Below are 20,772 nucleotides of genomic sequence, written 5' to 3' on the forward strand. Positions count from 1 at the left end.
CCACAATTTATGTCAGGTGTCTTCTGGATGAGAGTTGCTTCCCTTTTGCAGATGTTCCCCCCGCCCCACCCCACCCGCAAATCTCTTCCCTCCCACCAGAAGTGTAACAATTTCATATATTAAAAAGATTTGTAAAAAAAAAAAATAACAAAAACAAATGTAGGCCATGGCAATAATGTTAGCGGTTACTCTTCATTGCTTCTTTGGCTGCCAGGATCAGTGGCGTCAAGCTAGACAGAGGTTTGGCCAGTTTCAAGAAGGGATGCTGCCAGGAAGAAAGAAGCACAGTAAATTAGTGAAAGACAGTTTAAAAAGCCAGTGTAAAGCACATATTCATACAACTCTTTCCATCCTGAGATGCAGAAAGCAGTGCAAATATTATCAATGCTTTTAAAGGAACGGACTGAGTGGCTCATAGCACTCATAGCCTGCTAATCATCCCTCCTCTTCCCAAAACAGTCTCAGCCTTTTGCTTTCCAGTAAGAGGTTTCCTGCTCAAATTTCTTCTCTCAGTCCTATTCTGCTCACTTTCAAAGGCTCTATTACAGTAAATCACCAATAATGTGGTAGAATGATGGCACAGATTACTGCCAGAAACACCCAGTACAACCTTTGATGACTGTGGTTCCTCCCAACCTACTGAGCCCTGAAGTCCTTCCCCCTTTCCTCAGAGGAAAACACAAAACAGAAGGCAGTGTTAGTCTGCAGTGCCTTTTAACCCACGCTTACCTTAAAAGTGGCCTCTGTATCTCAGACTCTGAGGGAAGCTGACTCTTACCTGTAGCAATTCTTTGGCTGATCCTCTTTTCTCAACATCCATCTCCAAACATCGGTTCAAGAAATCCCGGAATATTGGGGACAGTTTCTCAGGGTTCTGAAGCTCTGGTGTGCCATTAGTTGCTATCAAATATAACGCCTGTAAAGCAAGGAATGTTGTACAACCAGCTCAAGCCTTTAAAAGATGACAACCGACTGTTCTAGAGACAATATCTCAGTCTAGATGAGTAAGAGTCTGCAGTCTACTTTGCCTCTCCCCAGTGAGATGAAAAGTTTTAAGAATGCCACTTACAGGAAGTTGCAATTCATTCTTGCTAGTAGTAAAATAACCTTCTAAATCTTTTGGCAAGTTATTCAAGAGATTTGTCTATGTATCTTCCAGAATAAAGCATCAGACTGACAAAGCAGCATATTTCATATCCTAATGGATTTACCTTTCCTAAACTGAGGCAGAAGACTGAATTCAAAGTCTAAGGTTTCAGTTACAAGAAGGTACGATCTGCACTTATATTCTGAACAGAGTGCAAATTCAAGACAGCAGTCATCCTTTGGATGGAAATTCCTTGCACTACTGAAGCTTGTTGTCTGTAGAGATTACTTTTTAAGGTAGATGCTATCAAGAATCACACTGAACCTGCTGAGAACATTCACCCAATAAACATTCACAAACAGTCCTAGCCATATCTGTATTTCTTACCCTCAAGGGGTTTTCATTGAGGTACGGGGGTTCTCCTTCCACCATCTCAATAGCCATGATGCCTAGTGACCAGATATCCACTTTAGGGCCATAGGCTTTCCTTGTGACGACTTCAGGAGCCATCCAGTAAGGAGTTCCAACCATAGTGCTGCGCTTGCTCTGCTCTGGGGTGATCTGAGCACAGAAACCAAAGTCGGCTGTAGGATAACAGAATTTAAAGAAGTTACCTTGGTGCACCCCATGGAAATGGACTTCTTAGTCTTTTCTATTACTACACACATACGTTACTCCTCCACACTTGAGGGGCTTCTGATGGAGGGGGAACATTTTTTCTCCCCACCATATTCTCCACATTACAAACTACAGTGTGCAAAACACACATAAAACCTTAAGATGTTTAAGCAGGGCAGACTTATGTGGGAAAAAGGTAAGGCTTTCTGTCCTCTCAAAAAGGGACATAAGTATTATCCTGTACAGGAGTGGTATTTTGCCCAGTCCTTCCTTCAATGTTCCTAGACTGGTACCAGCCAAAAGAAATGAAGCAGAACAGCAAAGGCAACTCTTCTGTCTGTGGTATACACTGCCTGAGCTAAAAAAAAAAAAAAAAAAAAAAAGAAGTCAATCTACAAACCATGGATTCTGCCCTGCTAAACAGATGTCATTTCTGCAGCTATTGAGTTCAGCATTTCACAGCAATTTGGCCATCAAATACAGGTACTACAGCTGACAGAGACATGGAAACTCAGAGGAAGGAGCCTGGACAAGCAAACCTTTCCACAAGGTAACTACTTGAAGAGAACAACCACACTCAAGAAAACAAGAAAAGTCACCTATTCCTATAGCCTTCAGGTGCAGCAGCAATGCATGTTCCATCATGTTACTTTATCCAGCTGCAGCACTCCCACTTCCCAGGCATGTAAAGCATCAATAAGAACACAGTTAAGGCAGGAAGAAGATTTTACTTTATTATTGACACTAAGTTTAAGAGAGAGAGAGAAAGAGAGAGAATTTTAAATGTTGAATCAATTTTGAAGTGTTATGCCAAGCAGTACCAACAAAAGAGCCACAGTTCTGAAAATGCTAAGTTGTACTAAGAGGAAAGCTTAATTAAGAACTATCCCACCCCCACTGTCAAAGTGCTGCCCAGAAGAAGAAAAACAAAAAAGAAAAAACAACTTCACAGAAGCTACTGAGTTCCTCACCAGCATTTCTTTCAGTCAGGCCTGTTGGCAGGTATCATACCCAATTCAACACACAGCCTACTTCAACAAACACACCAGAGAAGCAGCAGCAGTGTATGCCTCCTGCAATCAGCAGGGCCTTCAGCACCATCCCACCAGCCAGGATAGGAAAGACAGGCAAGGTGTAGATCCCAGTTTAGTCAGTAAGTATGTGCAGGCATTAGAAGTGAGGGCAGCTTTACAGCAGCCCCCCTTCTGGGCAGGACACGTGTCTTTAAAGCTCCCACTAGCTGCTGCCTCCTTCCACAAGATGTTCTCTCATACCATCTAAATGCTTGACACCCCTTCCAAGACTCAGGCAGCAGGCAGGCAGACAGACTGGTATCTCTTCCTGCTGCACATTCCTCCAGAAAGGGAAGAGCTTGAAGTAGATGCAACTTCCACCCTCCACCTAGACAGCTGGTAGAAACCCTATAAACACAGCCAGAGGGCTAGCCTTAACACTACTACAGTACCTCCCTTTACCCTTTAGCTCTGAAAACATGCTGTTTTCTCCAGTCTCTCCCTCCATCATCTCTGCACAGTCTCTTGGAGGCAGTGCTTTTCCCCACAGGCTGCTGCCCTGTCCTTTTACCACACTCTTTGCATTGACAGCTCTTATTTTTGAGACTTCTCCAGGTGACTCTACTGTAATCATTCACTTTGGTTTCTGAATCCATTCTGTTTGTTCACAAACACACAACTCCTTTAAACAAACAAACTCCTACACAAGAGAGCAGAGCATCCAAGAACACTGCTAAGCAAGCCAGGCTGCTCCTAACCTTTCTTCACGCTCCATCTCATGACCAACATGAGACTGCAAAAACCACTTGAGTAAGGAATACTGCTGAGATGTTTTTTTTATGGCATTTCAAATTCTTACTCAAATCCATTCCTTAAGTTTTTGGTTGTTTAATGCTGTGTACATTCCTATATACCAAGAAGTCAGATCACACACCTCTCTCTCAGCATTCCTGACAGCTACTCCATGTACTCTCAATGTTCTCTTTTCTGCCACATTTACACACACCAGAAACTGACTTACTAAAGACAAGCTCATGCATGCACGACAATTACCTGAAAAGTAAGTAGTTTCTTTAGTCATTTAATGATTTTATTAATGAAATTGTATTATACTTTCAGTCCAAGAAAAGGAGACCCAGTACAGGTGCAGCATAAGACCGAACTGCAATATAAACAGTTAATAATATCCAACTTTTGTGTTAGTGACCTTCTAATGAAAAGGGCAAAACATTAAAGGCAAGTCCATGACAATCCGAAAAGATCAACACAGTAACTGCAGTTTGTTGCAACTTTTCTCTTGCAATCATTTCCACCTTTGCATCACTGCATGCTGCCAGTTACTTCATTTACCAAAACACTCACATGACAACAGGCTTGCTTCAGCACCCTTCTGGAATAACACTCTCAGAATCTTAAGTATTAGGGCCCTCAGCACTTCCATACCAGTTACCTGCAAGTCATACACTTTATAACAAGGAATTAATTTCTATCATTCATCTGCAATAAAAAAAATCACCTCAGATTTCCCTGTCAGCTCTCTCCCTACCAATGTAGGCTCACTAATGCAAAGCTTATTGGGAAAGTGAAAGCAGAACACTGAAACAACTGTCTGGTACTCACTTAGTTTAACTGATCCATCCATTCCTAAAAGCACGTTGTCACTCTTTATATCTCTGTGGATGACCTGGTTGGCATGGAGGAACTCAAGCGCTTGCAAGCACTGGATGGCAGGGGTAGGGGGGAAGGAAAAAAAAATAGCATATGAAAATACAGTTTCTGTATCTCAACATTAATTCCAAGACATTGCTTTAACCCATAACCAGCATAGAGGAAAAAATGCTATAGGTTATTATTTAAAACAACCAGCAGAGGAAGCTCTTGTGCTAAACAAATACATAAATTAATTAAATATTCTTCAGATCTCTAGAAGTCAAAGCTAGCAGAGAAGCTGTGGTTCAGTTATCTTAAACCCAGAAATCCAACTCATCATCATCACAGATGTTCATTTTGGTACATGACATCTCCACATATGGAGGAACTGAACTGTAAGAGACTAAATGAGAGCCCTCCAGCATGAAATTTCACCAACAGGAATGCTTCAACGTGGAAGTAACTGCTGTGACAGTGAAGGCTGCAAAACATCTTCATTATGAATGTCATTAATACTGTTTTTGCTCATTTCTAGATTAAAAACTTTCACATGCAATTTCTTCTTAGAAACATAATGAAATTTACTTTTGCAGTTTGAAATAAGTGTGTAAGATATTCTCTTTTAACATAAGCAAAAGATTTTGCATTTGCCACTTGTGGCATGGCTGCAATCTCCAGCAGGTAGCTTGTACCTTTGCTTGGTTTAGCAAAGCAGTACTCATGTACAGAATGACAGGTATCTGGCAATCTGGGCAGCAGGGTTCTCATGAAGTACAACAGCTCAATATTCAACTTTTACCTCTGAAAAGATTACTGTAAATAGTCTTTCTCTGCTTCCAGCTCTGGTTTCTCAGGAAATCATTACCTGTCCATACAAGTTAATGTAATGTAAAGTTTGTTTTCCATCCCCTCCCTTTGGATGAATCATCAAAAGCAGATGTCATGTTCATGTAGCCAAGTCAGGCTTTGAAAGCCTATGTTTCTTCTGCATAGCAGATAATACAATTACTTCTTCCTTTGCCATAATAAGTCAAGCCTGAGCTAGATGCTAGCACTCTGATTGAGGTCAGAAGTCACTGATAACTTTTCCGACATCACATATTTTTAACTCTCGAAATCATACTTAAGACTTCTCTAGTCAGAATTTTCTGGAGAATTATTTTCCTAGGAAATCCACAAAGAAAGCAGAACTACAAATTTACCATGCAATGAAAAGTTACTAAAACAAGACAGGGACAGTCTGCATCAAGTTCATCATTATTTGCCCCAAGATTTAACATTCCCAAACACCCAGCTCAAAACTGGCATCATTCTTCTCTGTTCCAGGTTGCAAACACAATTTTCTGGGTGAGATTCACTTTGTTATTTTCCACGCATCTCTCTGATTTTAATATTGAATTCTGCTCTTAGAATCATTCATTCTTCCTAACTGAATGGATCCAACAGCAACCGTTGCAATTACTTGTGATATATGTGTACCATAAAACCTCTGTGAGCAGAGTGTGCTTGCATTCCTCCACTCATCAATTTCAATACTCACCTCTCTGCAAACAGCAGCAATCTGTGCTTCATCCATACATGTTTCTGTGACCACATCTGTTAGCGAGCCTCCAGCTAGATACTCCATCACCACAAACAGTTCATCTCCTACGAGGTAACTGCAAACACAAAACAAATAGCATGCCCACGTGCCATCAAGAGAGACTGAGAACTGAAAAATGACTGCTAAGAGCACTGTGACTTCTGGTCAAGGAAATGATTCACAAACACTTTGAGACAATATATAAGGAAATACCTGATCTCTGGCAGGTAGCTTGAAATGTATATATTGGCAATAAAAAGGCCTCTGCTTTCTAAATGGGCAGGATAACACCCTACATCACAGTGTTTTCCAGCTGAACTCTTGTCCACCACTGATCCACAGCTACACACAGCATTGTGTTCATGACAGAAAGCTTTATACTGAATCATTAAGACCATTCCTTATAACAGATGACTTCAAAAAAAAATTTTTAAAAAGATGACAGTCTAAATATAACCTCATTTGTTTTTAAGACCCTGATAAACAGGAAGTCTGGGTCTATAACTAGAATATCAAATTAAAACTTCTGAAATCCCTAGGAATGAAGGAATCAGCCAGCTGTCTTCATTTACCTGTCCAGGAAGTTGACTATGTTGGGGTTCTTTAGCTCCTTCATTACCAAGATCTCATTAATAATCAACTCCTTCTTGGGCTGTTTCTGCAGGTTTATCTGTTTGATAGCAACCTGACGAGGACAAAATGAAATGGCAATCACTCAAACTTGAGTATCAAAACCTTGCAGACATTCTTAATAGAGCAGAAGCTTAGAAGAGGTGAGAGATTCCATAACAGAATTAGGGAGTTTGGCACAGCTTGTTTGGCAGCTGGCAAGCTGTCTCCTTATTAGCATACAACTTGAAAGAGTACAACTTTATTAGCATACAACTCATATTGATAGCCAACACCATATTACAGCAGCTGAAATGATTCAAAATCTTCAATCTAGCAAAAGCCAAAACAGATAACAAAGGAAACTTTCAGGAGATAAAAAGACAGTTGCCTAAATTCATAACAGGCCTAAAGCAGAACAGATGCTTGTAGCTACTTAGAGCTGTCACCCAAGGCAAGGCAAGCCATTTTTTTTTTCCATCTTCTTCTGAATAGCTTAGTGTTCGGGTCTGAGAATGCTGGAAGACAGAAGGAGCTGCAAAAATCATCATGGACAGAAAAGATGAATAGAACAGTTCAACAGAGAAACCACTGAAGAAGATGATGTAGCAAACTATCAAACAGGGAAGTGAGGATGTTCAAATATACAGCAAGATAAGGAGTAAATAGTTTCTCACTGTAAAGTAAAGGAATTAGCCTAAGTCTGAGAGAGAACTGAAATGACCTGCCAGAAAGCTGTATGCAGGTACTGGTGTAGTCAAGGCAAGAAAAGGAGAATCATCAGTTGTCTGTAGTGACTGTCATGGGGAAAATACTGCCATGAGATGTAACACTCTAGAGAAAGAAAGCCCAGAAAAGTCTCCAAGCGATTAAGACAATAACCTATTCCAGAAAGAGAAGGGAAGAACATTCTTGCCCACGAAATAAGCTCATAGATTATGTATTCCAGACTCTTAAAAAAAAATAAAATTAAAGAATCATTAACCCAGTAACTGACACAATCTTGCAGAAACGATCCCTGCATATAGCCAAAGGCAGCAAAACAAGAAAACACGTGGCACAGAATCATAAACTAGCTGAGACTGGAAGGGACCTCAGGGCCACCCTTCTGCCCAAAGTGGCTGACTGTGAGCAGCTTGCTGAGGGCTTTACCCAACTGAGTTTTGAATGGAGATCTCAATGAGCAAGAATTCTATCACCTCTTTGGGTCCCTGTTCTATGCCTGGTCACTCTGACTGTGAAAAAGAAAAATTTCTAATACCTAACTTTAACGTTCTTTAAGGTATCATGTGCGTTACCTTTTGTCTTGTCACTGTGCATCTCTAAGAGGAATCTATCTCCCTAATTTCTGCATCTTTCCCCGTTAGGGAACTGAAAACAGCAGTGAAATCCTTCTTTGAGCTTCTCACCATTGGACAGAACTCTCAGAGCTTCCTTCTATTCCACAGACATTAAGCACTGAGGAAGTCAGACTACATCAGTTTAACACACGAAGACAGAAAACACAAGCAATCAATTCTTAAACCATCTGCCTAACAAGACAGAGAATCTCTAAGAAAGGAAGTAAGGCCAAACCTTCACTCTGCAGTAAGAGGACATGAAGTGCTGCAGGGTGTAGGAAGCATATTAAGTGACAACATACCAAGACAACTGAGAAGCTTGCATTTATTACAATGTAATATTCTACTACAGTACTGGTAGATGTGGTTACTGATGAAAGGGCAATTATGTACCAGCAACAAAACAAAGTGTTATTTTCAGACTTTCCAAGGAAGATTAAGGAAAAACTAAAGCATTTAATTCCTAGTGTTTTAGTTCTGGGGAATTAGAGATTACACCTGAATGACAAGGATGCAGAATTCTGTTGATGTCATCACCTTTACCAGATGAGTTTGGAGGCATCAAGTAGTGAAAACAGAACAGACTGTGGAGAGGGCATTTTAATTAAAAGAAAAAATATGGGGACAAGCTATTTCCATATAGATAAGGTGTATTGAATCACCTCTACCAAAACAGGACTAGAAAAGAAGTACTGAAAGACCAGATGTTTTATTTCTGAAAATCTAGAGTATTATTACCGCCAATATTTGAAGGATAAACTGTTCTCAAAGTGCATATCTGGAACATCTCACTCCCTGTGCTCTACACTGGAAAGAAAAAAAACCCTCCATTTTTAGCTCTCATCATCTGATTACTACAAAACAAGGCACACACTGTTACAAATGACCATGACATTCTTTTCAGAGGTAATAACAAAGATTGGAGCCACTGAAAGAAATCTAGTTAGATTATTTCAGCTACTACATAACATTTATGGGAAAAGTACTTTCAATACAACAAGCATGGGAATCTTACCTCCTGCCCAGTAGCCACATCAATAGCTGTGAAAACTGTACCTGAAGCCCTGTGAAAAAAAACTAAAATGTTACATGCACCTGAACAGACAATCACAAACACAAAGCTGTGTCAGTTTTCAAAGTTTTAAGAGCTTTATAAAAAAAGGTGTTAAAAATAAGCAGTATCAGAGAAGTGTCAGCTGGTGCAAATTGATCAGAAGTACTCTCATTTATGAGACAATCTGTGCGTCCTGAACTCAACTAAGGCCATATAATTTGTGCTGCTAACTGCAAGCGGAAAAGCTGAGAAGCCCTTTCTGCAGCATGTATTACTTTTCATCTTCCTCCAGGGGAAACCCTTTCACAAACACAAAGATATTTGGAAAGTATATAGCATGAGTCAGCTACATGTAATGAAAGCCGGATAAGCTAGAGTTCAATATATTTTTTGCTCAGAAGAACTCACAGGAACACTAGAGCAGTAAATCAGTCAAGGTAACGTTGTTAGCTTAGCACACAGAAAGCCTCCCGATGTACCCTTGAGATACTCAGTAGTCATATTACAAAATGGTTGAATGCATCTTACTGGAAGAGGACTAAATACACCCAGAGAGGTGTCACAGGGCTATGCTTTTGCAATTCAGAACTTCCACCACTGTAAAGCATTCATCATCTTTTTATCAATGCCTAAAACAGCCAACACTTCTGCTGGGCTTCAGTAAGTGGGGACTACCTGACAGAATGGCGCATGCTGCCTTTAGAACCAACTCACAGGGAATAAAAGTTGGGATCAACACTTACCCCTGCCCAATTTTTTCGTATCTGGTGTATTTTTTCTTGGGATCACCTATGCTCACAATAGTACCTTAAAGAAAAAGAAAAATATTACCTCACAGAATCTTACAATAGTTTTGGAAATGTTCTCTGCTATTGTAGCACAGCCAATTTCTGCCAGCTCATGGTAAAAAACACATCAATCCCACTGTTCCCCTTCAGCAAGACTGGCTTGGCCAAGAGACCTCCAAGAGTCAATCAGCTCTAATAGTACAGAACAGCCAAAGGCTCCTGGTTTAGTTCCAGTCACAAAAGGCCCAGCTTCAGACAATCATTCTGCTAGGTTTTACTCTTAACAAGACAGATCATGCCATTTCCCATTATCTCAAGTTAATAATAGTCTTCTACATAGCAAAACCCCACATGAGATTATGACAAATCCACTAGGTTAGCTTGCTCCAGAAACCAGTCAGTTCCTGACTAAAGCACAAGAACATTACTGTGGTTAAAAATTATCTTCAAGAAGATTATGGAACAAGCTACAACAGAAACAAGAATATTTTGAGGTATTATGGATATATTATACACACTGATAGCAGTGTTACAACCAACCTTTAATTTAAAGTTCTACAATCTTTTTTACCCAACAGGGCTCCAAAGCATAGAAACCAGCAAAACTTCTGCATGCAGCTCTTCTCAGCTACTGTCTGACAGAACACTAATCAAGCACAGTATTCACACAACCCTACACAGAAATAAGGGTCCAGGGAAAAAGCTTAATGACCACTGCCCCAGAAGTCCTAAAGTCTTTGCTTATCTGAAATGAAAAACACCTACGTAGTTTTTCCATGATCTCTTCATCTGACATTTTGGTCTTCTTTTTCTGCTTATCACCTGACTTTGTCCCACCATCAACAGAAGCGTCACCAGCTGGTGCAGGGATGGGGTCAATTACAGACCGTGTATAAATCTGTTTTTAGGAGATAACATTCACTCATTTAAATTGTGCATATACAATCACAGACCTTCAGTTAAAAGCAATCACAAATTTTCCAAGATCTCTAAGCACCATTTTACCTAACAGCTTGGAGGCAGAAATTAGGCGTTATATTTCAGTAAGACAAGATGCTCTCAATCTAACTGGCCTCTGAAAGAAAGATGCAGACTCCTTCTGCCCAGAACAGATGCTTGGAGATTAACTGCCACATACATTTTTGGGGTTTTCTACTTGCTTATTCTTTGCAACCTATGATAGCTAAATAGTTGAAAGGGCCCTTCCTTTTACTTCCTTGCTGCAATTTTCACCTTTCACAGAATAAGAATCAATAGTGGATAGTGAGAACAACTACCCCTATAAAGACAAAAAAAAGATTTGTGCTTTAGCATGAAAAGCTTCATTAATGCCTGGGAATTTCCCAGTTGTCCTCAGTTCCAGGGATTTTCTTAGAGCTTTATTCTGTTTCCTTTTGAGCTGTTCAATAGCCATGCATTTGAAAAACAATGCAAGTTCACAGCTGTAAACAACTAGTGCAGCAATACCAAACTGCAGCCTTATCTCATAGTGTAAATTTAGAAATGTCATTTCAGTCGTGTGAAGCAGAATCAGTATCAATTAATGAGTACAGATAATTCACATTTTTGTGCTCCTGGAGTGAAAATAAGCAGACAGCAGTATGTACATCTACCAAATGAATCAGGGAATCGTGAGACTTAGCAAGCTGGATGGGCAGTTCAGGATAATCACAAAGAAAAGTTCTGTGAAATGCAGTTTAACACCAGAAATTGTACAGCTTCTCACCGATTTCGTGTGATCTGGCCGTGGAGCAATAATAGGAGGAGGTGCTTCTTCATCATCATCATCATCATCATCTGCCACAGCTGTTGATGGTTCTGAACCCTTGGCATTGGTCTACATTTGTTTAAGAAAACACAAATATAAACAAAATTGTTTCCCTTGCAATGTTAAATATTTGTATTTTGTTTGTATTTTGTTTGTTTGTTTGTTCTCTTATAAAATATAGGATTATTCTTACTCATGTCAAAAGAAAAGTACAGGTTGATTGGTATAAGCAACCTATTACAACTGATTGAAGATTTGGTATATATAGGAAAATCTGGTATATAGGAAAAACAGGAGACCTGAAATAAATGTGCTTAAGACGACACATGTAAAGTAAACTCACTCACCGTTGGTGTTCCTGAAGGGAAACCATCTTTTTCTAAATAGGAAAAAATGAAAAAGACAAAATCCTCAGAAAAAAATAATAAAAAGTTATCTGCACAAAAAACAGGGATCACTTCACAGATTTTTTCATTTCTCAAAATCTGACAGTAATAAATGAAAGAAACCAGTACTGCACTCTATCTCCAAGCAGAAGGAAGTTTCTAAAGTAGACAGCACTTTTTTTCCCCACTTGCTCTTCACCTCACCTGTACAGTTTTCCAAACTCAGTACTGCCCATCACATTCATGCACCTTTGTCTTACTGAGATGTGAATGAATGATTAAACAGATGTGTTCCACTAGCTGTATTTTGAGTCAAGGATGAGGACATTACAAAGCCTTATTACTAAGCTATTTTCTGTCTGCAAGTCATTTGGAAGGGAACTGCATAAAAGGAACTGTGTGCATTTGTAGGACAGTTGCTCTCCCACAGCCCCATCACGTAGCTCCTGACCTAGAGCAATAACTTATTTTTCATCTTTGGTGTCATCATGTGAGTAAAAGAAACAGGCAAGTTCACAGGTAACAAGCATCTAGATACACAGTTCAATCACGGACCAGAGGAGCAAGTTCTCCACTATGAAACCAGCTGATTAGTTGCAGATTCCCAGCTTCTTAATGGGCTGTGCTTATTTTTGACTGCTATTTTGAATTATCCAGTTCCATTTCTTTCCCTTTCCACTTAAAATGGGAAATTTACTGGACAAAGACAGTTTTCAGTAAGTGTTAAATTCATCTTCAAATTTTTGATTTTTGTTCCTTACTGTAAAGTAGGTTGCTCTTTCAGCATTTGAAACAGATTTACAGTTCACAAAGAGGAACACCCAATTCCCCTTTCAATATGCTTTGTGCATACTTGCATCTCACCTGGAGCAGAAAAGCTCAGATATTTCTGTTTTGCTGTGTCTTTGGAGTCGTAGAATTTCAGCACATCTAGTACCGCCTGAGGGTTTTTCTTCTGTTCTAACTTGGTGATATTTGAGGTCTGTAGCAACCGAGCCCATTGCTCTGGCATTCCCTGAAATAAAAAGCCATTTAAAAAGCAGAACAAAAGGATAACATGTACAGCCTTAAGCACACCAAAATGTGTGATAGAGACTTATAAAGGTGATGAAACAGATGAAACACAGCTGAAATACCTCCGGATGTCTCAGCATCCCAAGCATTCAGGGGCTCCAGCCCACCGTGCCTCCCTAACACTGTACCTTCTAGGCATATTCAGTCTGTCATGAGGAATGGGAATACAGAAGCACTCAACAGCACCAGCATTACAAACTACTGAAAGTGAACTGAAGAGGGAGGTTTCCTTCCCTGCAGCATTTTTTAAGGAAGGCTCTCCCAGGTGACAAAGCACTGGATGTGATACTGACATTACAGGAACACTAACAGGTCACAGTTTCATTACTCTGTGTGCTTTATAAATACACAGCATAATTATTTCTTTGATAAGAACAAAGAGATTAACTCTTCATTCTAAAATACCACAATGTTCTTTGTAGCACTGACCCATAGCTGACATCTCAGTGACTTACAGTGAACTCTCCAGTGACAGCATCAAAGCCAACATGGATAGTATGCTCAAAGTCTGATGGCGGGGAGATTTCTGGTCGTTCCTTTTCCTTCTTCTTGCTTCCTGAAAATGCAAGGAGAGACCTACTGAGTAATGTTTTAAAGTCCCACTGTTCCCATTCCATATAAGAAATCCAAGTAAAATGAATGGGATGAATGCAACCATTATTCTTTTTGCTGGATGGCAGCGTTTACATACATAACACAGGAGTTTAATATCTTCAGGTATAGACTTCATGTAACAATCACCAACTCCTTTCACTCAAATCACTGCACTGTGGCAGGAATCAAATCAGAGATTATGAGCCTCAGAGCACAAGAGCTCTGGAACACATGAAACATTCACAAGGGAAAAAGATGACATTTTCACATGGATTAAGAATGGTACTGAAGGAAACTTCAGTTCAATCTCAAGTTCACCCTAAAGACAGTTAAAACTCAGTTGTCTCACTGCTTCAATTCAAGATAATTAATGCAAACTACGCCTTCCTGAATGAAAATAAAAATTGATAGCCTCAGACTGCCTATGTAATTTAAACTAAAAGGGGAAAGAAAAAAATATAACAAGAAAGCAAATCTAAGAAACACCAGAAGCAGAAACAGATAATGAGAAGGACCACATGCACAACCCAACCCACACAGAATTACACTCAGATATTTTATAATGCACAAGGTTTGGTTTGGGAATTTTTTTCCCCATTCCCATTCCCTGCAAATTGTCTTCCATTTCTGTTGAACTCTAAATACAAAACCCAGTGAGGCACCATTACGTTCCCTCTACTTAGAGAAAAGGTTCAAAGTTGGAGGATTTCAGGAAACAAAGGCCGAGTCCTGCTTGCTTCCCCCAGGCAGAGGAGCTGCTGTTTGCTCTGCAGGAGACCTGACACCTGAGGCTTCACACTGCAAGGCAGAGCCCTGGCGCTGAGCAATGGAGCGTGTCTCATTCGATACTGAGAAAACAGCATGTTTACTCCTGAGAATGCCTATGGGCTCACAGAGCAAAGCTGAATCAGCTGCATTTATGAAACAAACAAACAAAAACTGTTTTGCTTTAAGAAATGAAAAGCCATAAAGATTCATTACAAAAAAAGTGCAGATAGAATAGGACCTGCTTAGTGACTGTGGTTAAATGCTGCTGGGGCAAGCGATGGGGCAAGCTGACGTCACAGCACCCAGAGCCAGGGACTGTCCAAAATCCCCTCTTGCTGGCAGGAAAGGAAGGACGGGAACCCAGGACAATGCTTACAAACGAAAAGCCATGTGGGCTGCCGCGAGCTGAACAATGCAGTGGAAAGACACAGCTATTATAAACAGGATATCTTTAATATGGCTGCACAGGTCGGAGCCAAAAAGCAAACGGACTGTCAAATGTTCTCATTTAACATCTTTAAGGAAAGCCACGCTCCTTCGCAACCTCTTGCAGTTGTTTATGTGAAAGCAGGAGGAAGAAGAGCTATATTCCTCAGGAAGATTACTGTACCAGAGCGCTTAACAGCTAGGGAACATGGCTTGGTGCTCAAACCATCCAGAACGTGCTGCACAAATAAACCCCATCCTCCCACAAATACACATCTCCCGAGTACACCAGGCAGGAGCCGAAACACTGCTCTGCCCACGGGAACAGCAGATCAGAGGCACTTTAAACAAATGGAAGCAGCAAACTCCAGTCAAGAGGCAAGTCCAGAGAGCCATGCTTTGGCAAGACATACTTGAGACTCTGTTAACAAGGCCACTGTGAGGCCAGGCTATTTTTAAACCTCCAATTATGCTTGCACAACAGCTCTCGGTATAAATGGGAATCCCTTTAATAAAGAGCAACACTCATTTTGAAGCGCAAGTGAACTTCAGATTTTCCCCATATGAAGCCTGAGCCCTTTGAAATGCATTAGCCACGCACTCTGCCTGCATCACAAACCAACACCAATGCAAGGGACCCCAGTGTAAAGCCTTGCATTGCAGTGTGCTCCAGCAGGAGGGTCTCAGCAGCCCAGGAGGCACAGGCAAACCTCAAGTCCCCAAGCACAGCTGAAACCATGAGGCTCTGCTCCGAGTCTGCCGTCCGAGCACGTTGCATGCATGATCCTGGGGCCTGGGCTATTCCCTGCAGCACTCCTTCAGTAAGTTCTGCTCCAGAATAAACATTTCTGGTTGAGAAGACTGCTTCGAAGCTTTCCAAAAATGCACACAGGTTCATTTGACTTCAGAAGCTTGGCCAAGGAAATTCACGGCAATTAAGTACTCTAGTAAAAAAGATGACTATCTCATCACTTATCCGGAACAAAGGAACTGGTGGAAAAAGCTCCCTGATGAGGTGATTAAATAATCCCTTTGCTGATTATTTCAGCACAGAATTAGCTCAGAGTCGGGGCAGGAGCCCTGCTTGTGCTCAACCTGCTGCTTGCAGCAAGTGCCCCAACCCACCTCACTGCCCCCAGCCCACCTCCCAGTGGGAGGAGCTGTGCTGAAGGACTCAATGAGACAGCCAGGAGGGACCCTGTGACATCAAGGGGACAGAAGGCTGCAGAGCAAAACCAGACAGCTTCATCAGCCCTGCACCATGTCTGCCCATCTGCTTTAACAGCCTTGTACATCTCCTGGGAAGGCATTCCTTCATTTTTTGGAAAGAAAAATTTAATACGTTAGCAGTAATTGATTAATCTCTGCACTGGCCCAAATACAAAGAGACTGTCTTGCATACACCCCAGCATACAGCTCACCAGCAGCAGAATAAAAAGCCACCTTTTCTTCAAACAGGCCTTTCCAATGGGGGTGCACATCAGCTATACCAATAAACAAAACAACTACCACCAACCACATTATCATAGAACACAGTAGAACTTTTTTTCAGAAGGACACTGCTTTAAATACTTTTTAACATCTAAATGACAAAGTAGCACAACTTTTGCAGTAAGGACTTCTACTTTGTGCCACCAAGTATCAGTTGATCCACAGACATGCTGAACAAGCATGCAGATGAATTTTGGAATTTACAATATTTACAGAACAAATTGAAGTATTCACATTTTAAAGCAATTTCAGGTGACTTTAGACAAGGCCCCAACCACCCTCGTGGCCATTCCAGCAATGAATGAACCCACTGTCAAGATGGAAAGAGGAAATGTCTGAGGAGAAGTAAAGGCACTGTGACACTTCACAAAGCTCTCCAGCCACACTGTGCCCGCTTGCATTCACAACTCAAGCAAGTCTTACTCGGTATTATTAGTTCAGAGCACCTTCCTTCACAGACCCAAGTCTTGCTCTCAAGGTGTTGCTACCAGCCTGCACTTCCTTCTCAAGTTTGCTTTACAGACTTACCTCTTTAAGGCTTTTACCTGTATCAGATAAAAAGACCACCACCTGTACTGCTATTATGCATCCACAGTCAGTTGCTGCACAATAAGTGACCTTGTGAAATAACTATTCTGCTCCAAAAGCCACAGTAGCCAAACCTTTCCATCCTCTGAAAAGGAAAACACACCCAGCACCCCCAGCAGCACCGCTGCCTGATTGTGGCAAGCTATCTGTGAGTGCAGGAAGCCTGCTGCAAGCATTTGTTTCCATTTGTTTCCGGGGTGAGGCAAGGCAGCAGAGAGACTGCTCACAAAGCTGAGTGAGAACCAACACCAGCACTGGGGGAAGCTCTTAGTGGAGTGAATGAGCTACCAGAGGAGTAAAGTCTCTTTAAGCAGTCAAACCTGTGTCAGCATGTCTGAACCAGGCCTATCTAACACATCAGTGCCAACCCAGTGCAGGAAGCCAGGAGCGGAACTGGAAAGCATTGAAAGCAGCCAGGTCTTCCCCGTGACAAGACAGTAACATGCAACATTTTTCCTAACACTGACAGAACAATAAAATACATTCCTCTGCCTAAGTGTGTGCTCTTCCATAGGGAGTACGTGTCATATTTCTGTAACCCATTCCCCAGTGTTTGTAAACAGATACACAGCCCCACTGATCCCAAAACACGGGACAGGGTGCCAGTGACAGCTTCTGGTCAATCCAAAAACACAACTGATGTCAACATGCGTTAACATTCAGTATTGATTTCTGTCAAGAATAAATCTTAATAAAAAAACACTACAGGGTACAGAGTAACAAAACACACTGCAGTCTCAGGTCAGGTCAGTAAAACCCTGCATATTTCTATCCTAGCAGGTGTTAGAGCCATTTCTACAAAAAAATCTACAAAGGTAGATTTTCTCCTGTTGGCAATTAGCCTGAAACGTGCAGTTATATAGATCTGATCACTGGAGAAGGACTTCATTTTTCCCTATTCTCCTTCACACACTCCGTGCTTTCCCACTTCTTACCTCAAAGGTACCACATTAATGGTCATTAACATCAAGTAACTTCCAAAAACAGATGGATGCTCAGTTTAAACTAAAAATCTGTGCTTAGCATAGCAAAATGGTAGGGAACATGATATGCAGGAATCAGAAACATTTACCAGGGTTGTTGAAAAATACATTCCTTTAAAACAGGCAGCAAACATGACAAGTACTAGGTCGAGGTTTTCCTTAAGGAGTCATTCAATTTCTCTTCCTGAGCACTTCATCTTCAAGCAACTCAGGACAAAGGGAAAGAACAGCTCACTGAACACACAGATCAAGCTTCCTGCATTTTCTCTAATATTCAGACAGGCTGCAGTAAAGAAATTCCACAATCTCACATGCAGATTATGGACTCAAATGCATAACACGCTACAAAACCTTGGAAGAAGAATAAAGAAATAGATAGAAAATTGAGGCATCTTACCTTTTTCAGTGCTAGAGAATATGGAGATGATTTTATTCCTAGGTTTTCTCTCTTCTGGTACAGAGGGCAGAGGTTTCAAGCTGTGGTTGGCAGACAACGGGTCCTTTCCCCCATAACTGCTCATCCGCACAGGAGGAGCTGGTGGCTTGTCTTCCAGTTCTCCGTTGTCAGACATGGTTCTGAACGGCTAGTGAGAACTCTGAAACAGAAATATAGGTTAAACCATATGAAGCAACCAAGGAAGACAGAAATAGAGCATTTCTTTGGTTGGCCAGTAGGGAAAGGAGGTACAAATTCATCTTTGAAAAGCACAGCGAGCGCTGCATTGCTCAGCGCTGACATTTCCCTCAAGGAAGAGCTCCTTTCCTCCTCCCTGCTGGCTCCCACTCCCACCCTAGGCCACCCCTTCACAGGGTAAGCAGCAGCACTTGTGGGATGCAGTGACAGGCTTCTCCAGTGATAACACCAATCCAGTCAGAAAGAATAGACAATTAAGATGTGGATCAATTCCCCAATCTAGTTTGCTAACTGTTCACATCAAGGCTTCATACATGGAAGTGATAAAGCACGTAAGGACACTAGGGTAACTTAAGGGCAGTTCTGGCTCAGTGCTTCATGCTACAGAGTCCTTTCTTGTCATTTATCTCGTGGAGAGCAGAATAGCTTACATTTAGAGCCATAACACGCTGTCCCTATTAAGCAGAATAAAGAATATCTCTACCCAACTTACAAAGCCTAAATAAAAGAGCACGGATACAGGATCTACTAAATGTATTCCACTTCTGAGCAAGGACATGCACAGCTTCACCCCTCTGTGCCACACTTTCTTCACTTGTGAGAAACACCCATGTAAATACACACACACGCTACCATCATAATCCTACAGAAGTTCTTAACAGAAGAGACAGCTGTCAGTGCCAACATACAGCACAACAAAGCATCTGCAGGAGGCGTTCCAATGAAACCTGCAGCAGCCTCTCCTCCCTCCCCATGATAAACTGGAGATTTTTTTTTTGTTGATCAACAAGGAAAAGGCAGCCTCTGCTGTAAATAGCACACACAAAGGTATACAGAAATCATCTCTCTGTGACAGCTGAATAAGAAACAAGCCCCTTGTTCCTCAACGTGCCCAAATGATGATCCTGGAAGGGAAGTCAGCGCCCCTCCTCTGTTTCTCATGATGTTGTCAGTGCCATTCAGAGCCAGGCTGGGATGGTGAGTACAACCTGCTATCACTACCCACGTCTTACTCACAAAGTATAAACACTGCACTGCATGCTGCGTGCGTGGCTTTCACAGAACTGCAAATAGGAGGGCTGTCCTTCCTTGCTGTTATACACCGGATAGAAGAACGCTGCCAAATCCCAATGGGGAAAAGCAAAGCAGGCCAGCTGCCCAAATCCAAGCAGCACGAGAGCAAGCTTTTTTTACACTGTGATGCTCAAAAGAGATTGAAATGCATTACCGCCATGAATGCCCACGAAAGCACATCATTTCTGTACAAATACCTTCAGAGGCACAAACAGCATGAGCCAAAGTTCTGGCAGCCTTAGTTGAGAAGTGACCATGTGTGGGTTGCCCCACAGACTTACTGATTGATGGGAAACAGCTGTCAAAGCTGTGCAACATCCACCTAGACAAATCTGCCTTCAAGCCCTCTTCCTGACGACAGAGTGATAAATAGGCCTGCAACACTGGACTCAGCTGGTGGGGATGCAGCTATAGATCAGACTGTGGTTCCTAGCCTTCCATTTTTGCTTACTGATTGCTCTTTCAGATGTTGCAAGTTATCTGCAGGATCTTCTCAATTTTCCAGTATCTACCCCGCAATATGGGAAAAAAGAACCCTGGAATTTAACAGCAGGACTGAGCAGCCTACCCGCAGGGATTTTAATTCCAATCTCTTTCCTAACAATAAGCACTGCTTTCACAAAAGCACATGCCACCAGTCTGAGACGTATAATCTCCTTGTACAAATCACCACAGTTGAAGAGTCCCGCTCTACAGAATCAGCTTTTAGGAGTGCAGAGGTAGGATAGTACAGTAGGGAGGGTCTGCATCAGCTGGAACACAGCTCTGAAGTCACACTCGGAGTACAAGGGGGTAAAACCCATCTATCCATGCATTTCTTTGAGCTGCTTGATACAAGCAACAGCAAAGGCAGCCAGCCAGCCTGTGTCTGAAACAGACAGACTAGTCCTCCAAGCCCATGCTAAGTCCCTGCATCCTTTCATTGATAGCCCAGTCACCTAATAATGCCATAACATGAGATTCAGGTTGCCAATTTTTTTTTTTTTTTTTTACACTTTTCCACTTTTATTTACATGATTTCAAAATGGAACTCTCACTATAGTGAAAATTCTGAATTTTCAGTGATAAGAGTAGCAGAAAGAAGTTCACACATTCACCATCACAGCTTCTTGATCTGAAGATAACTACTCCTTAGCACTTTGTATGTTCAAGAGAAGAAACTGTTTAGCAACAGGTTGGAAGTAAGTATTTGGAAACCCCAAATCCATCTACTCCATCAGAAAATGAGGCACTTTGAAGCACTGG

At 41.5% G+C, this 20,772-nt stretch overlaps 1 protein-coding gene across 3 annotated transcripts in view; it reads right to left on the reverse strand.

Moving 5' to 3' along the window:
- Nucleotides 1-147: 147 nt before the first annotated feature.
- PAK2 (p21 (RAC1) activated kinase 2) overlaps nt 148-20,772 on the reverse strand; it is a 35,485-nt gene continuing 14,860 nt past the window's right edge. For all 3 annotated transcript variants that reach the window (XM_031596528.2, XM_090147063.1, XM_090147064.1), the window contains 14 exons: nt 18,217-18,415; nt 13,425-13,525; nt 12,760-12,910; nt 11,857-11,888; nt 11,468-11,578; nt 10,507-10,639; nt 9,697-9,760; nt 8,915-8,963; nt 6,523-6,635; nt 5,909-6,026; nt 4,339-4,438; nt 1,475-1,671; nt 779-916; nt 148-265 (listed from right to left, as the gene is read on the reverse strand). In XM_031596528.2, the coding sequence (XP_031452388.2) occupies nt 179-265; nt 779-916; nt 1,475-1,671; nt 4,339-4,438; nt 5,909-6,026; nt 6,523-6,635; nt 8,915-8,963; nt 9,697-9,760; nt 10,507-10,639; nt 11,468-11,578; nt 11,857-11,888; nt 12,760-12,910; nt 13,425-13,525; nt 18,217-18,391 (1,569 nt within the window). In that variant the 5' untranslated portion in view covers nt 18,392-18,415 and the 3' untranslated portion in view covers nt 148-178. The remainder of the gene's footprint in view (nt 266-778; nt 917-1,474; nt 1,672-4,338; nt 4,439-5,908; nt 6,027-6,522; nt 6,636-8,914; nt 8,964-9,696; nt 9,761-10,506; nt 10,640-11,467; nt 11,579-11,856; nt 11,889-12,759; nt 12,911-13,424; nt 13,526-18,216; nt 18,416-20,772) is intronic.

This window comes from Phasianus colchicus, chromosome 10 (assembly GCF_987193195.1).
Source record: "Phasianus colchicus chromosome 10, bPhaCol1.hap1.1, whole genome shotgun sequence".
In the NCBI taxonomy this organism is placed as follows: Eukaryota; Metazoa; Chordata; class Aves; order Galliformes; family Phasianidae; genus Phasianus; species Phasianus colchicus.